At 36.6% G+C, this 16,442-nt stretch overlaps 2 protein-coding genes across 4 annotated transcripts in view; one reads left to right on the top strand and one right to left on the bottom strand.

Annotated features, from left to right (window-relative positions):
- Nucleotides 1-16,442, bottom strand: part of GLCE (glucuronic acid epimerase) — a 115,463-nt gene that overhangs the window by 90,031 nt on the left and 8,990 nt on the right. The window contains exon 2 of one of the 3 annotated variants that reach the window (XM_038580826.1): nucleotides 7,476-7,551. The exons of the other annotated variants lie outside the window; for them this stretch is intronic. The gene's annotated coding sequence lies outside the window, so the exon portion shown is untranslated. The remainder of the gene's footprint in view (nucleotides 1-7,475; nucleotides 7,552-16,442) is intronic. 3 annotated transcript variants of the gene reach the window in all.
- Nucleotides 6,953-7,791, top strand: LOC119866928 (cell division control protein 42 homolog). The gene has a single exon (XM_038580828.1). It carries the CDS (start codon nucleotides 7,167-7,169, stop codon nucleotides 7,740-7,742), a length of 576 nt encoding a protein of 191 aa, XP_038436756.1. The 5' UTR covers nucleotides 6,953-7,166; the 3' UTR covers nucleotides 7,743-7,791.

Below are 16,442 nucleotides of genomic sequence, written 5' to 3'. Positions count from 1 at the left end.
CATTACCCAAGACAGACTACATTCTGAGCCTTAAAACCATTCTCAATAAAGTTTAAGAATTTTATCACAATGCAATTAAATTAGAAATTAAAATCAGAACATCTTTAAAATCCCCAAACACCTGGAAACTAAACAATACTCTATATCTTAAAAAAGGAAGTAGGTCTGAAATCAATGACCTAAGCTTCCACCTTAAGAAATTAGAAAGAGAAAAGCAAAATAAACCTAAGCAGTAAATGTTCTCTCCTTTTCTGTAAAAATAAAAAGCAGAAGATGGAGGGGGGAGAGAATAAGGACAACAAAACAGAAACAAGTGGGAAAAAAGTCAGTAAGACCAAAAGCTAGTTTTCTGGGGATGAGTAAAACCCAAAATGGTAGACATCTTGGAAGACAGTTTGGCAGTTTCTTATAAAATGAAACATTTTCTTATACAATCCAGCATTCATACTCCTTGGTATCAATCCAAATAAGTTGAAAACATCTACACAAAAACCTGGACATGAATATTTATATAAGCCTTATTTAAAACTGTCAAAACTTGAGGGGTGCCTGGGTGGCTCAGTCAGTTATGTGTCCAACTCTTAACTTCAGCTCAGGTCTTCATCTCAGGGTAGTAATGGAGCCTACTTAAAAAATAAAAAATAAAACAAGAGATGACTGGGTGGCTCAGCTGGTTAAGCATCTGCCTTCAGCTCAGGTCATGTCAGGGTCCTGGGATGGAGCCCTGCATTGAGCTTCCTGCTCAGTGGGAAATCTGCTTCTCCCTCTGCCCCCCATCCCTAGCTCATGCACGCTCTAATAAGTGAATAAAATCTTTCTTTTTTGGGGGGTAACAAGTGAATAAAATCTTTAAACAAAACAAAAACAACCACAAAAAACCTTGAAAGCAACGGAGATGTCCTTCAGCAGCTGAATGGTTAAACTGTGGAACATCCATACAATGGAATATTATGCATAGCTTTAAAAAGAGCTATCAAGCCATGAAAAGACATGGAGGAAACCTAAATGCATATTGCTAAGTGAAGGAAACCAATGTGAAAAAGCTATATACCATATGATACTCTGGAAAAGGCAAAACCATGCCAGAAGTTGGAGAAGGAGAAACGAACAGGTGGAGCACACAATTTTTAGGGCAAACTACTCTATATAATGCTGCAATTGTGAATATATGTCATTAAACATTTATCCAAACCCATAGAACATATAACACCAGGAGTGAATCCTAATATAAATCTATGGACTTTGGGTGATAATGATGTGTCAATGTAGATTCATTGAGTGTTGGTGGTGGGAGGCTATGCATGTGTGGGAGTAGGGGCTATATAAGTACAGAAAAATCTGTACTTTCTACTCAACTTTGCTGGGAACCTAAAACTGCTCTAAAAACCAAAGTCCGTTTTAAAAGAAATTTTTAAGTCCATGAAACCAAAAACTGGTTCTTTGATATAAGTAAAACTGATAAACCGCTAGCCAGACTAATCAGGAGGCAAAAAAGGAAAAGAGGCAAAACACCAGTATCAGAAATTAGAGAAATTACAGACATTAAAAGAATAAAGGAGGGCAGCCCGAGTGGCTCAGCAGTTTAGCGCCACCTTCAGCCCTAGGGCGTGATCCTGGAGACCCGGGATCGAGTCCCACGTCGGGCTCCCTGCAGGGAGCCTGCTTCTCCCTCTGCCTGTGCCTCTACCTCTCTCTCTCTCTGTCTCTCATGAATAAATAAATAAAATCTTAAAAATAAATAAAATAAAATAAAATAAATAAATAAAATAAAATAAAATAAATAAAATAAAATAAAATAATGTTATGAACAATTTTATGTCAATGAATTTAGCAACTCAGATGAAATAAATTCCTTGAAAGACAAACTTACCAAAGCTCACTTAAAAGAAAATAAATAGAATAATCCTGTATCAGTTACAGAAATTGAAATTGGGGCAGCCCCAATGGCTCAGCAGTTTAGCGCTGCCTTCAGCCCGGGGAGTCATCCTGGGGACCCGGGATCGAGTCCCCTATCGGGCTACCTGCATGGAGCCTGCTTCTCCCTCTGCCTGTGTCTCTGCCTCTTTCTCTCTGTCTCTCATCAATAAATAAATAAAATCTTTAAAAAGAAAAAAGAAATTGATATTATAGTTTAAAATCTTTCCATAGACAGAACTTTAGGCCCAATTGGCTTCACTGGTGAATTCTACCTAAAATACAAGGAAGAAATAACACCAAATCTAAAAAACATCCGGAAAATTGAAGCAGAAGGAAAGAATACTTCTCAATGAACTCTCTACAAGGCCAGCGCTATCCTGATATCAAAACCAGACATTCTAAGAAAACCGTAGAACAAAACTCTCATGAATATAGACACAAAAATTCTTAACATTTATGTAAATCAAACCCAACAATACAAAAAAGTAAAATGCATCATGACCAAATGGTGTTTTTACGAGAAAAGCAAAGTGGGTTTAACAGTTAAAAAATGAATTAATGTTTAAGAAAAACCTTTTTAGGCAGAGACACAGGCAGAGGGAGAAGCAGGCTCCATGCACCGGGAGCCCGATGTGGGATTCGATCCTGGGTCTCCAGGATCGCGCCCTGGGCCAAAGGCAGGCGCCAAACCGCTGCGCCACCCAGGGATCCCTCCTTATCTTTTTCTGATAGATCCTGAATAATCAGAATCTAAGATTATTTATTTATCTTTTAGGACCAGAATCTTTCATTACTAAGTTCCCTCCCTTTAAAGGCCCACTCTCTAATTAGTGTAAAAAGCCAATTTAAAATTGTGTTAGTCTATACTTCTCACATTTTTTTTTCATACCATTTTATTTGACTCCCATAAGAACAACTTGGTGAGAAGATATTTCAGCTTACAAAGAAGACAGTTGAAGGTCTGAGAGATGAAGTGATTTGTCCATGATCACACTTAACTGAAAAGCAGTGAAGCTAGAATTAATTAGAACCCAAATCATAACCCAACTCACTTTCTACTTTATCACAATGCTTCAGGCAATTTTTGAAGAGAGAAAGGAGATACAAGTCAAATCACTAAAGTTTCTATGTAAATGGCAGCTAAGTCAATTATCTGGAGGTGAAAGAGGTTAAAAATTATTGGTTACAAGGAGATACAGATTCAAATTTGCCAAGTATCTCCAATCCTTTCACTATTTCAACATTCTCTTTCTAAAGAAAGGAATGCTTAGTAATTGCTGTACTGCTTTAGAGGATAGAAAGCTCTGAACACGGGCAATTAAATCAAAATATGACTAAGCATATTTTGACTCATTATAAAAGCCTAACAGAAAAAGTGTGGATTAAGAAACCTCACAGCATTCAGACACAACCAAAGCAGACACCATGACTGTTTGCTCCAATATCCATCCATTCCACAACTCTTTGGCAGCAACTAGCAAAACTGACTTCAGCTCAAGGTGGGTTTACCCCCATCCTTGTAGCCAGAAATTCAGAAATGAGGAGGAATCATGCCAATGAGATATGAAAAAAAAGTTTTCTGGTAGGTTCTGGTTAAGTCTGTCCTTTCTGTTCAGAGGAAGCTCTGGGGTGTCCTGATTGGATGGGGGGGGGGGGCACCAAATGTGGGGCACTCTGATTGGGAGGAGGCCAGGAGCACAAGTGGTGAAAGAATTCACCCAAGGCAGAACAAATGAAAGTTTACTGAATTCACTGCAAGGGAGCAGTGGGCAGGACAGCAACAGAGAGATTGTCTGTGCCAAGGCAATGGTGAGGCTGCAGTTATAGGGCAGAGTTAGGGAGTATAGGGACTTATGGAATTTCCCCCTTTTTGGTAATCTTAAGAACTGTGCCTCGTTGTAATTGGTCAGTTAGGGCCTATGGCTATTTCAAGGTGGGGCACTTAATGAGCCTGTTGGCAATGCCTGCTTGCATTTAGCTTAGTGGTCACTGCGGGCCCTTTTACCTTCCTCAGGCTTCTATTGCTCAAGCTTGTTGCCTAAAAGCGCCCTCTACAGAAGCCAGAGGACTCTTCTTCCTTGTAGAACATATGGTTCCTTCCTGGAAACCATCATACAACTACAGAGAACGTCCTGCCTTGGCATAAAGCCAGTATTACGGAACAATGCAAAGAATCTGAATTCTTGGTGTCTTCAGTAATGTACTGACCAAGTAATTCTGAAGACTACTATCATCTAAGACTTCCAGTTACATTAAGGCAAAAAAACTTCTTATTGTCTAAGACTGTTTGAAATGGGCCTTCTATTAGAGCCAAAAGAAGCCTAACTGAAACACACTTTGAGATAATACATTTAGCTGATAAATTACAAAAGGTGCCTAAGAACTAAAATGAGCTCTAGGATTTCAAAAAAGACTTTAAGACCACTTATTCTATTAGCAGGTAATTTAGATGTAGTCATATAAAATGAAAAATATATATATAGAATTTTGAAAAAGAAATGGAACTCTATGCTTGTTTTTTATAATTAATATTTTTCTTGAACTTGGGTATTCCTGGAAGACTTGGAGGAGGTATTTAGGATGCTGTAACAAAAATCACTGTTAATGGGGCGCCTGAGTGGCTCAGTGGTTGAGCATCTGCCTTCAACTCAGAGCATGATCCCAGAATCCGGGATCAAGTCCCACGTCAGGCTCCTTGCAGGGAGCCTGCTTCTCCCTCTGCTTATGTCTCTGCCTCTCTCTGTGTGTGTCTTTAATGAATAAATAAATAAACTCTTTAAAAAAAAAATCATTGTTAATGGTTCAGGATCAGTCTTGGGAAATATTAAAGCAATGTCCTACTTCAGTCTGACATTCATTTTTATGAAAAATTTCTGTATGCCAAATGCTTATTAATTAATTAAATGCTTATTAATTCTCAGTACTACTGAAAGGAATAAGTCTGCAAAAACACTGTGAAAGAGAAAGCCACAGGCCCAAAATGGCATCACTTGGGCCAAGGCAAGTAACTAAACCAGGATTTTAACACCTAACCTAACTGCTGTCTCAACCTGCCACAGAAATAAAGGTCTTAACCTGTCCATCAGGAATTTTTTAGTAAGTTCCAGGGAGGTAATCTGTCACATAGGCCCTCTCCATCCCCAAAGGAAGAGCCTTGCCCTTCTAAGGGAAAGTGACCTTGCCTGGAACAATCCTTTCTTTTCTTTCACTAATAACTTTCCTGCCCCACCCTCTTTCCTATAAAAATCTTCGTTTGTACAGACCCTTTGAGCTCCCCTCTACTCGCTAGATGAGATGTTGCCAAATTCATAAATCACTAAATAAAGCCAATTCGTTCTTCAAATTTACTCATTTGAGTTTTTGTTCTTTGACAATATGAAACAGGGATACACTTAATTCCAAAACTGCAGTTCTCCAACACCAGGTACCTATGCCTCTGTTTATGACATTCTCTATTTGGGATATTCACCACCTCAGCTGGCTAAAATGATTCTTGCTCTAACCACCAGCTGGCTCTCCCTTACCATGGTTTCCCAGAATCTTTCTCTAAAAGTATAAGGAAAAGGAAATGAGAGGGAATCAAAACAGTACACTAGAAAAAATAAACACAGAAGAAGGTAGTAATGGAGGAACTGGGGAACAAAAACCTATAAGTAGTTACTTTAAATATAAATAGTCTAATTCAATTAAAAAGCAGAGACTGGGGGCACCTGACAAGTCTAGCTAAAAGTTTGTCCTTTTATCTTTTCAAGTACCAACTTTCAGTTTCATTAATTCTCTGTAATGTCTTTCTATTCTCCATGTAATTTACCTCCTGGACTTTGGTCTTTATTATTTCCTTTCTTTTACTAGTTTGGTCATCTTTTTCTAGTTCCTTAAGGTGTAAAGTTAGCTTATTGACTTGAAATTTTTTTTTTTTTTACTGTAGATGTTTACAATAAACATAAATTAGTTGTTTGAATCTATTTAAGAGTTTGTTGTTTAATTTCCATATTAGTATTTCACTTTCCTTCTGTTATTGAATTCTAATTTTATTCTGTTGTGTTCAGAGAATATACTTTGTACGATTTCAGTCTTTTAAATTTATTGAGACTTATTTTTGTATGTAGCCTAACAGAACTTTTATACACACGATAGGAAACCAAAACATTCACTTGACACACTTTATTTTAATATTCACTTTATTGTAGTAGTCTGGAACTGAACCCACACTATCTCCAAAGTATGTCTGTATATGATCTATAGACTCTATTTAAAAGACAGACATTATCAGACTGGATAAAAAAGTGTGATCCACCCAGAAGTCACTTATGAGAAACCTTTAAATATGAAGACACAGGGGTGTCAGCTAATTGTCCAACCCTTGATTTCAGCTCATGTCTTGATCTCAGGAGTCCTGGGATAGAGCCCCGCATTCCAGCGCCATGCTCAGGAGGGAGTCTGCTTGAGGATTCTCTCTCCCTCTCCCTCTGCTCATTTCCCTGCTCTCACTCTCTCTCCCTCAAATAAATAAATAAATCCAAATAAATAAATAAGAAGACACAAGTAGGCTAAAAATAAAAAAGATGTAAAAAGATATATGAAAAAAAAAGCTGGAGTAGCTTTACTAAAAGACAACGTAGATTCTTTTTTTTTTTTTTTTCTTAAAAGGACTTTATGTATCTTCTTTTTTTTTTTAATTTTATTTATGATAGTCATACAGAGAGAGAGAGAGAGAGGGGCAGAGACACAGGCAGAGGGAGGAGCGGGCTCCATGCACCGGGAGCCCGATGTGGGATTCAATCCCGGGTCTCCAGGATCGCGCCCTGGGCCAAAGGCAGGCGCCAAACCGCTGCGCCACCCAGGGATCCCTGACAACGTAGATTCTTAAAACAGAGTATAACAAAGAATAAAGACAGTCATATAATGATGAGCAAGTCATTTTATCAGGAAAACATAACAATCCTCAATGTTTATACTCCTAAAAACAGTTTCAAACTACATGAAGCAAAAACTGATAGCCAGACTGATGAAGGAAAAGAGAAGGACACAACCAACAGACAGATAGCAAAAATAGTATGTTCAACTCATTGGCCATCAAGGAAAGGCAAATTAAAACCATAAAGAGATATTGCTACACATCTGTTATAACACCTAAAGTAAAAAATAGAGACAATACCAAATGCCGAGTGCTGTCAACGCCCCGGCAGAGAAGCTGAGGTCATCATCAAATTTGAAATATTTACAGTGGATACAAAACTGTTTCAGCAATGCAGACAACTGAGTGCATTGTTGTGGGCGATGGTGCCATTGGTAAAACATGTCTCCTGATATCCTACACAACAAACAAATTTCCATCTGAGTATGTACCGACTGTTTTTGACAACTATGCAGTCACAGTTATGATTGGTGGAGAGCCACATACCCTTGGACTTTCTGATACTGCAGGGCAAGAGGATTATGACAGATTACAACTGCTGAGTTATCCACAAACAGATGTATTTCGAGTCTGTTTTTCAGTGTTCTCTCCATCCTCATTTGAAAATGTGAAGGAAAAGTGGGTGCCTGAGATAACTCACCACTGTCCAAAGACTCCTTTCTTGCTTGTTAGGACCCAAATTGATCTCCGAGATGACCCCTCTACTATTGAGAAACCTGCCAAGAACAAACAGAAGCCTATCACTCCAGAGACTGCTGAAAAGCTGGCCTGTGACCTGAAGGCGGTCAAGTATGTGGAGTGTTCTGCACTCACAGAGAAAGGCCTAAAGAATGTATTTGACGAAGGAATATTGGCTGCCCTGGAGCCTCCAGAACCGAAGAAGAGCCGCAGGTGTGTGCTGCTATGAACATCTCTCCAGAGCCCTTTCCGCACAACTGGTGTCAGCATCATACTAAAAGGAACGTTAAATCAAACTAAAGATTAAAATTTGTTCTTGCGCCTACCTACATACACTCATGTGAGACGAGGCCAATATGTATGGTCCCTTTCCCCTTCTCAGTACTAGTTAATTTGAGTAATTGTGTATCGTCAGAAAAGTGATTAGTACTAGTTTTTGTTCTGTCGTTTCAAAAAAAAAATTTTTTTTTTTTTTGTTTAAAAGCAAGGCATGCTTGTGATGACTCTGTAACAGACTAATTTGGGTTGTTGATGCTGCTCCCAGGCTCCATCCACTCTGGAGAATGACCTGGGATATTTAGGGATTTTTTTTCCCTTTTTTGCAAGGGGGAGTGGGTTAGTGGTGTGGGGAGCACGTGTGGGGTTTGTTTTTATTTAGTCATGTTTTTTAAATTCATTAACCACTGGACAGCCCTTAAGGGGAGGAAGACGGATTGATTCCACATTCCACTTCCTAGAACTAGTTCAGAAAACTTGTTCCCCACCTGGTGCTCTTAGGAAGCAGTATAATAAATGCCTCATTTAATAACATACTCCTTTTTGAAAGTTGCCTTTTCTCTCCACCCTTGAGTAGAGCCAGTATTTGATGAAACTCATGAAAGTGGGTGGAACCTGTCTTGTCCCTCCTCTTTTCTAGGATGCACTATATATGTGACTGTGACTTTCAAGGAAATCTGTTTGCCATTTGCTGAATTTTTTTTTTTTGAAGTTAATTTATCAGTGAAAGAAGTTAGAAATGAAGAAAAGTATTGCACCTTTTGAAATACACCAAATGGATTGATTGTGTAATTAAAAAACATTTTTTCCCTGTCTTATATGCTTAGCATAGATGTCCAGCTTAAGAGTGTATGATATGGTGTTCCTAGAACACAACTGAGGACCTGGTAAATCGAAGAAATGAGAGAGGTGGCGCTGGCAAACAGATGTCTATGGAATGAAGCACATCCTCGTTTTAAGTTGGGAGGAAGGAGACCCCTGCTTCATGAAGAAGCTGGGGGTGTGGGTGGGGAGAACATTTAACAAAATGGGGACCATTCAGGGGAATCCCCGTATTTCTCTTTTGCATATGAGGAACCCTAGAGTAGCTAGTTAAGGCTCTCTAGTTTAATAAAAAAATCATGGAGTCTTATGAAGACTCTTCATAAGTGTTAATAGGGATTTTATCCACTTATTTTGGTTGCAGTTTCCAATTTTAAAAAATATTTAAGTAATCCTCTCCCCCTTCCCCAAATCATAATTCTTGTAGATTTGTTAGTATTGAACCAATGCTTTCTCATGTCTCAATTCTTTGTATATGCATTCTTTTCAGATGTATTAAACAAAAAAACTCTTCAAAAAAAAAAAAAAAAACCCAAATGCCAAAGACGACAGAGAAACTAGGCCTCTCATACAATGCTGATATGAATCTAAAATGGTATACCACTCTGGACAATGGGTTGGCAATCTCTTAAAATATACTTTTACACTTTCTTAAATACATTTACCATAATACCCAGCAATTCACACTCTTAGACATTTATCCCAGAGAACTGAAATCTCATGTCTTGCACACAAATGTGGATAGCAGCTTTATTTGTAATAGGCCAAATCTGGAAACTGCCCAAACGTCTAACAATGGGTGATTTAAAAAACTCTGGTACATCCATACCATGGGATATTGTCCAGCAATAAAAAGGAATTATTGATACATGCAACAACTTGGATGGATTCCAAGAGAATTACACTAAGTAAAAAAAAAAAAAAAAATTCAGTCTCAAAGGTTACATACTTTTTTATTCCATTTGCAGATCATCTGGAAATGACAAAGTTCAAAAATGGAGTACAGGTGAGTGGTTGCCAGAGAATAAAGGGACATATGGGACTATAAAAGGATAGCACAAGGATCTTTTTGGTGATAAAACAGCTTTATATCTCAGCTGTGATGTTGATTACACAAATCTACATATCCAATAAAACTTCAAAGAATTATATACACACACAAATGAGTACAGGTATAATTGCTGAAACCTGAACAAGATCTGTGGGTTGTACCCATGCCAATTTCCTGGTTTGGCTTTTGCACTACAGTTACCTAAGATGTTACCACTGGGGGGAATGGGATGAAGGGTACCACCCCATACTACCTGAAACTTCCTGTGAATCTGTAATGACTTCAAATAAAAAAACTTTTACAAAACAATCTTGACCTGCACACACAAACAGCATAAATGTATAGTCAGGCAAACCAAAGCCTGAGATCTCAGACTTCCAATCTCCTAACCCTTCTCCAGAAACAGCTACTTCTTTTCTTGTGTATCCTTCCAGAGAAGTTTATGAACATAGAAGCATAAATGTTTATTAATGTGTGCATATGTATTTGCATATACACACAACTTACTTTTTTTCCAGCAATATCAACATGCCATAAATACTGTCCTGCAACATATTTTTTGCGACATATTTTTTTCACCAGATAATGTGTGTCAGAGTTGAACTCAGGCAGAAGTACTTTTTTCTTTCTTTTTATGGCTGTGTGAGATCCCACTACATGGTTGTAGAATCATTTATTTCACCCATGTTAAGAATCATTTAGGGCTTCTGGCAACATATTTAACACTATAATAAACAAAGAAAACTTCTTTAAAATTATTGAGTCAGAAAGCATGAACATTTATAATTTTAATAAGTACTCCAAAGAAACTACACTAATTTATATGCCTGCCTAGAATGTATGAGTGATTCTATATATCCTTGCCACTGTTGGTATTACCAATCTAGCAGTGAAAAATGCTCTGCTGTTGTTTAAATTTGTTTTACTAACAAAATAATATGTTACTACTAACATTTGATACTATATAAAAGCATAAGGTGCTGAGAATAAGTGATGTACCCAAGAAAATTTTGCTATGGGGAATTATAATGAATGAAGAAATAAAAAAAGATTGGGGGTGCCTGGCTGGCTCAGTCAGTAAGTGTATGACTCTTGACCTCAGGGTTGTTAGGTTCAAGCCCCAAGCTGGGTGTAAAGATTACTTAAAAATAAAATCTTAAGGAAAAAAAAAAAAAGGATAGGAGTTGGAGAAGTCCTTAGAGAATAAGAATAGCTTGACTAAATGCTACTCAATACACCACAATGAGAAACTGTCCACTCAATTTTCATTTCAATTGTTAAAAAACATCTTCATTATGTACCAATATTTCCCTTCCACTAACTTTAATTTTGTCCTGTGGGGATACAAAAGATACGTTCAATCCCTTTTCCACGTTCCATTCCTTCATGCATTGCACAGACTCACAGGTTTGAGTTAAGAAGAATACTAAAGATCATTTAATCACCCAATCTGAAAAGCATTACCATATATACCCCACTAAAGCTGTCTTTTTTTCCTGGCTGAAAATCTCAAATATTTCAATTATTTTGCAAGTATCTGTTTCAAGACACTGCTTCATCCTGATAACTCTCCTCTGAATACATGGTCTATCAACACCCTCCTCAAAATGTGGCAGACGGAACTGAGAACATACAGCTAAATGCAGAGGAGAAAAGGATAATCAACCGTATTTTTGACAACGTGTTTCAAAATAATGTTTAAGTGAGTGTGAACCTTTGGAGTAGTTATAATAAACCTCTGACTCACCAATTTCAGACAAATAAGGAGACCCAGCCAGGCACACACCTACTTAAAAACAACAACAACAAAAAACTACCCATTAGCCCTCTAAGTCCAACCCTGTATTTGTGCAGATTAAAAAAAAAAAAAATTCAATTAGAAGGCTTTGTCCCTAGGCAATACATACATTTCAAATATAAAATTATTATAACAAATATTTTCTTAGATACAGTTTATCTTTCCAATTATTAAAAATAAAGGGGGAGGGTAGAGGGAAGATTCTGATTCTGTCCTGTAACATACTAGCACTCTGTCAGTTTGTAATGGATAAACATTTCGAATAGGACATGGGGGAAGACCGGACCTTGAGGGACACCACTAAGAATGAACTGCAGTTTAATTTTAACATCAGCCCATTAATCAATCACAAATCCACCTATCTATGCAATTATTCAGACTACATTTCTCTAAGTTGTCTATAAAGATATCATAAAAGGCTGTCAAATGCTATCTGTATAACCTTGGGGGTCCCTTCCCTCATTTGTAAAACAGCACTAAATGAGATAATCCATGTAAAGCATTTAACCCAGTGCCCAGCACAAATTAAAAATCCAATAAATGTAGCTGTAATTCTAGATACACTATGGCCAGAGTATCTCCTTCTGTACCTACCTGGTTACTTAACCCTATAAGAAAAGAAATGAGGCCAATATGACATGACTCACTCTCTAGGAACCCATGCTGGCTCCTAGAGATCAGCGCCTTTTTTTAAGTACCAACAACACATAGGGTAAAAACCCTGAGAATGTGTAAGGGAATGACACCTAGCTCATCAGTTTATTATTATTATCTGCAACTTTTACTTGTTTTCCAATACTGTATATACTCCAGCATTTAAAACACTCTTTTACATATAGTAGGTGCTCAAAAAAATTTTGTTGAATTTTATTTTTAAAATCAGGATTAAGGTCTTAGTTTTGAAAGCATGGTTATATAAGACATCAATTAGGGTAAGCTGAGTGAATGGAATATGGGAATTCTCTGTACTATCTTAACAATTCTCCTATAAATACATAAATTTTTCAAAATTAAACACGTTTTTAAAAATTAAGATGATCTTTTCTCATCTCCGATAAATTCATTCTTAAAATTCTTCAAATATTACCAACCACTATTAGGTACAAATTCTTTAGCAGCCTTTACAGCCTTATAATTAATCTGGAATAGAAGGTATGAATTCCAGCAAATAGGAATGCTCATAAAACCCCTACTTATCCTGGGTCACACAGAGAGTTAGTATTCAGTAAACAGTGGTCATCCAAACTTTATTTTTGGAAACAAGAGCCTTAAAAAAAAATCTATTCCAAAAGCAAGTACCTTTATGCCTAAAGCATTAGAGCTCTGTAGAATCCAATTAAAACCTCTGACTCTTATTACTCAAATCACTTATTTAGCAGTAACATTCAAGTCAAGCTCAAGATCTTTAATGTATGAGACCAATTACTACTATATAGTACCATTAGCATGGGAAATCATTTTTAAAATATGTTTACATCATGGATGATTGGTTTCTGAATTAGGTAAATAAGAGTTTAGGAAAATGATAAATTTTATTTGTAATTATTTAAGCTCAAACTTTCCATGTTAAGCAGCAGAGTCTGAAAATTCTACTAAAACTTTTAACTGTCAAGCAGAGAAATCCTAAAATACCTAAGAACAGTGTCTTTCCCCTAAAGACCTCCAAGTAAGTTTTGTACTTTAAAGAGTTTCTTCCAGGTATCAACTGTCTAATTTTCAAAAACTTGGCTTTCTTTTTTGGAACAGTACTACAGAATTGGTACTATAAACAGAAGTGCTATTGTCAAAGAATCGATCCAATAATAAAAAGAGCTAAGGCCACTTGTCTTATAGAAAATTACTGCCAAATGCTGCCAGACCCTGCTTTTCTTCCTTCTGGGCTAGTAGCCAAATACTAATCATTTTTAGACCCTTTCTAATTTTTAGTACACAATTTAGTACACAATACCACATCTGAACTAGACGGTATTTTAATGAATGTTCTCCATAATTTGTCTAATGTTTTGGCAAACAAATACATACACACATATGATCTACTATACTTCTGCAAATACATATAAGAAAGTGATTAACAGTGGTTCCCTCTCAGGCAACTGTTTAGGGCCTTGAGTTTTGTGTGTTTTTGTAAAAACTATCCAAAAAGTTAATTTATCCACTAAGAGAAAATATTAATTCCAATTAAAATATCTTACTTTACAACATAATACATAAGGGATTCTTTTAAAAATATTTTAATATGTAATTGTTTTAAAAACTATTTACAATGTTCAACTTCACTTGTAATCAAAAAAACATAAATTAAAGTAAGATCATTTTTGCTTACCAAATTAGAAAAGCTGAATATTAGCATATAAATTGGCATAACCCTTCTAGGAAGCAATACGGCAATATCTAATTTTTCTTTTAGGTCTTACCTTTCACTGAACATTTCTATTCCTATCCTAAAAAAAAATAAATATGGAGAATGACTTATGCAAAGATTTTCTTCAATGTTATCAGCAGAGGAAAGAAATGTTCAATAATTGGAAATTGTTAAATCGCATTCATTCAACAGAACTGTGCTACTATTAAAAGTTTGCTTTTAGGGTAGCCTTCAGCCTAGGGTGTGGATTTTGGAGACCAGGGATCGAGTCCTGCCTCAGGCTCCCTGGATGGAGCCTGTGTCTCTGCCTCTCTCTCTCTCTCTGACACTCTCTCTCTCTGTGTGTGCGTGTCTCTCATGAATAAACAAATAAAATCTTTAAAAAAAAAAGTTTGTTTTTTAAACAATTTTAACAAAGTAGGAAAGTCTTTATGATATAATGCTTGGTGGAGCAATAAACAGTATGCATACGAGTAAGTATATTGATGTATTCATGGAAGGAGGAAGAATGTATACTAAAACGTTAGTAATGTTTATATGTGGGCTGAGTTTATTTTGCTTTTCTCCAATTTTTATTTATTTATTTTTTTAAGATTTTATTTATTTATTCACAAGAGACACACAGAGAGAGGCAAAGACATAAGCAGAGGGAGAAGCAGGCTCCCTGCAGGGAGCCCAATGCTGGACTCCATCCCAGGACCCTGGGATTATCACCTGAGCCAAAGGCAGATGCTCGATCACTGAGCCACTCAGGTGCCCCTTTCTCCAAGCTTTTAAAAGAATACCTAGAACTTATACAAAAAGGGAGAAAATACAATATAAACATATAAAACATAAACACATATCTTTATTCTTAAGTTTATAATACTGCAAAAAAAAAGTTTATAATACTGCAAAACTGATGCAGTATTTAATCAGTTGAAATAAACTAAATCAAAACCTTCTAGTTAACATTTAGGGAAACCCAAATTACTATGTATCATTAAGATCATTCCTACCATACGATAAACACTACCAGCTAGCTCATTTTTTAAATCAATAAAAAAGACAACCTCAGACTAGTATATAGGTACACAAATGGACAAAAATTAAATCCCATCAAACAGGATTAATAATGTAGTTATGAGATAAATTATAATACTTATTAGGATAAATAATATCCATGGAAGAAAGAACTACTTAAACTAACACATAACATCTAAATTAACAAATATAACAAAACTTTTCCTTTAAATGCACTGAGTCTGCTACTGGGAAAAACAAGAGTTATTGATGAATAATCACTTCTCAGACATTAATCTATATAGTTTCAAATGTAAATGGAGTGTACCCCTAAAGACTGCCCACTTAACTCACAAGTTCACTATTACTCCTGGCACCCTTCAGTGGATTACCAATGCCTTAAACCCAAATTCCTTACATGGGTTTTAAACTCATGGGATGGTCCTTGCTTTCACTCCCCACTCCTCCCTTCTCACTAGCTTTCTACACCGGAACCCAGTAGTTTCCAAGAAAGCGTGATCCTTGAACCAGCAACATTTCCATCACGTGTAAACACGTTAGAACTCCGAATTCACAAACCCTACTCCTACCAGGAGATTCATATGCACGTGAAAGCTTGAAAACCACTGCTCCAGCCTTCCTGAATTGCCTGCAGATGCCCAAATCTGTCCTGTTCTCTCTCTGCAAATGCAGTTACCTACCTACCATGTTCTTTTACCTCTTTCCCTGAGGTGTCCCATTCACCTTGTTTCCTACTCATCTTTCAAGTCTTAGCTTAGAAATCACTTCAAAAGAAAATTATACTTTCCCAGAATTAGAAAAATATTTCTCAAGATTTCTTCTATTATTGTAGCTCCCGTTTGCATTCTTCACCAACTAAAGCCATTTCTAGAATTACTTACAGCCATCAAAGAAAGCTTTTGCTTGACACACCCCAAAACATATCTAACCCATGACAAAAATTAAGATTCACAGCTTTTCTACCTGTGTTATGAATGCACTGGTATAGCTGATTTTAAAGTGTACAGAATCTTAGAAAAAATATACTGTATGGAAAAACTGATTTCTATAGTTGAAAAACTATAGAAAAATAGCCGACCAGTTCTGAAATTCACATCTTGAAATTAATCTGAATGTTCTCCTTCCTGCACATATTTCTCCCATCTCCTAGAGAAGGGAAAGCAAGTAATAAGTAATATGGCTTTAAAAAAGGCAATCCCAGATGAAAAAGAAACATATAAAGTCTGGATAAAGCCATGTTTTTATGTCAGATATAGAAAATAATACGGACTAGAAATGGTTCAATATTGTGAATAAGTTTGAGATAATCTCACTGTACATGATTAGTTGCTAATTTTTTAAAAAAAGATTTTATTTATTCATGAGAGACAGAGAGAGAGAAAAGCAGAGACAAAGGCAGAGCCTTTGCTCCTGCATGGGGCCCAATGCAGGACTTGTTTCCGGACCCCAGGATAACACCTGAACGGAAGGCAGACACTCAACTGCTGAGCCACCCAGGCATCCTGATTTTAACTAATTTATCTTCAGTCATTTAACGATCATCTAGCATGTGCTATAAAAACCATGTGGTATTAAGAATTATGTCTCTCTCTCTCTC

Source organism: Canis lupus, chromosome 30, assembly GCF_011100685.1.
Source record: "Canis lupus familiaris isolate Mischka breed German Shepherd chromosome 30, alternate assembly UU_Cfam_GSD_1.0, whole genome shotgun sequence".
Classification (NCBI taxonomy): domain Eukaryota; kingdom Metazoa; phylum Chordata; class Mammalia; order Carnivora; family Canidae; genus Canis; species Canis lupus.
This window is presented reverse-complemented; position numbering and strand designations above follow the sequence as displayed.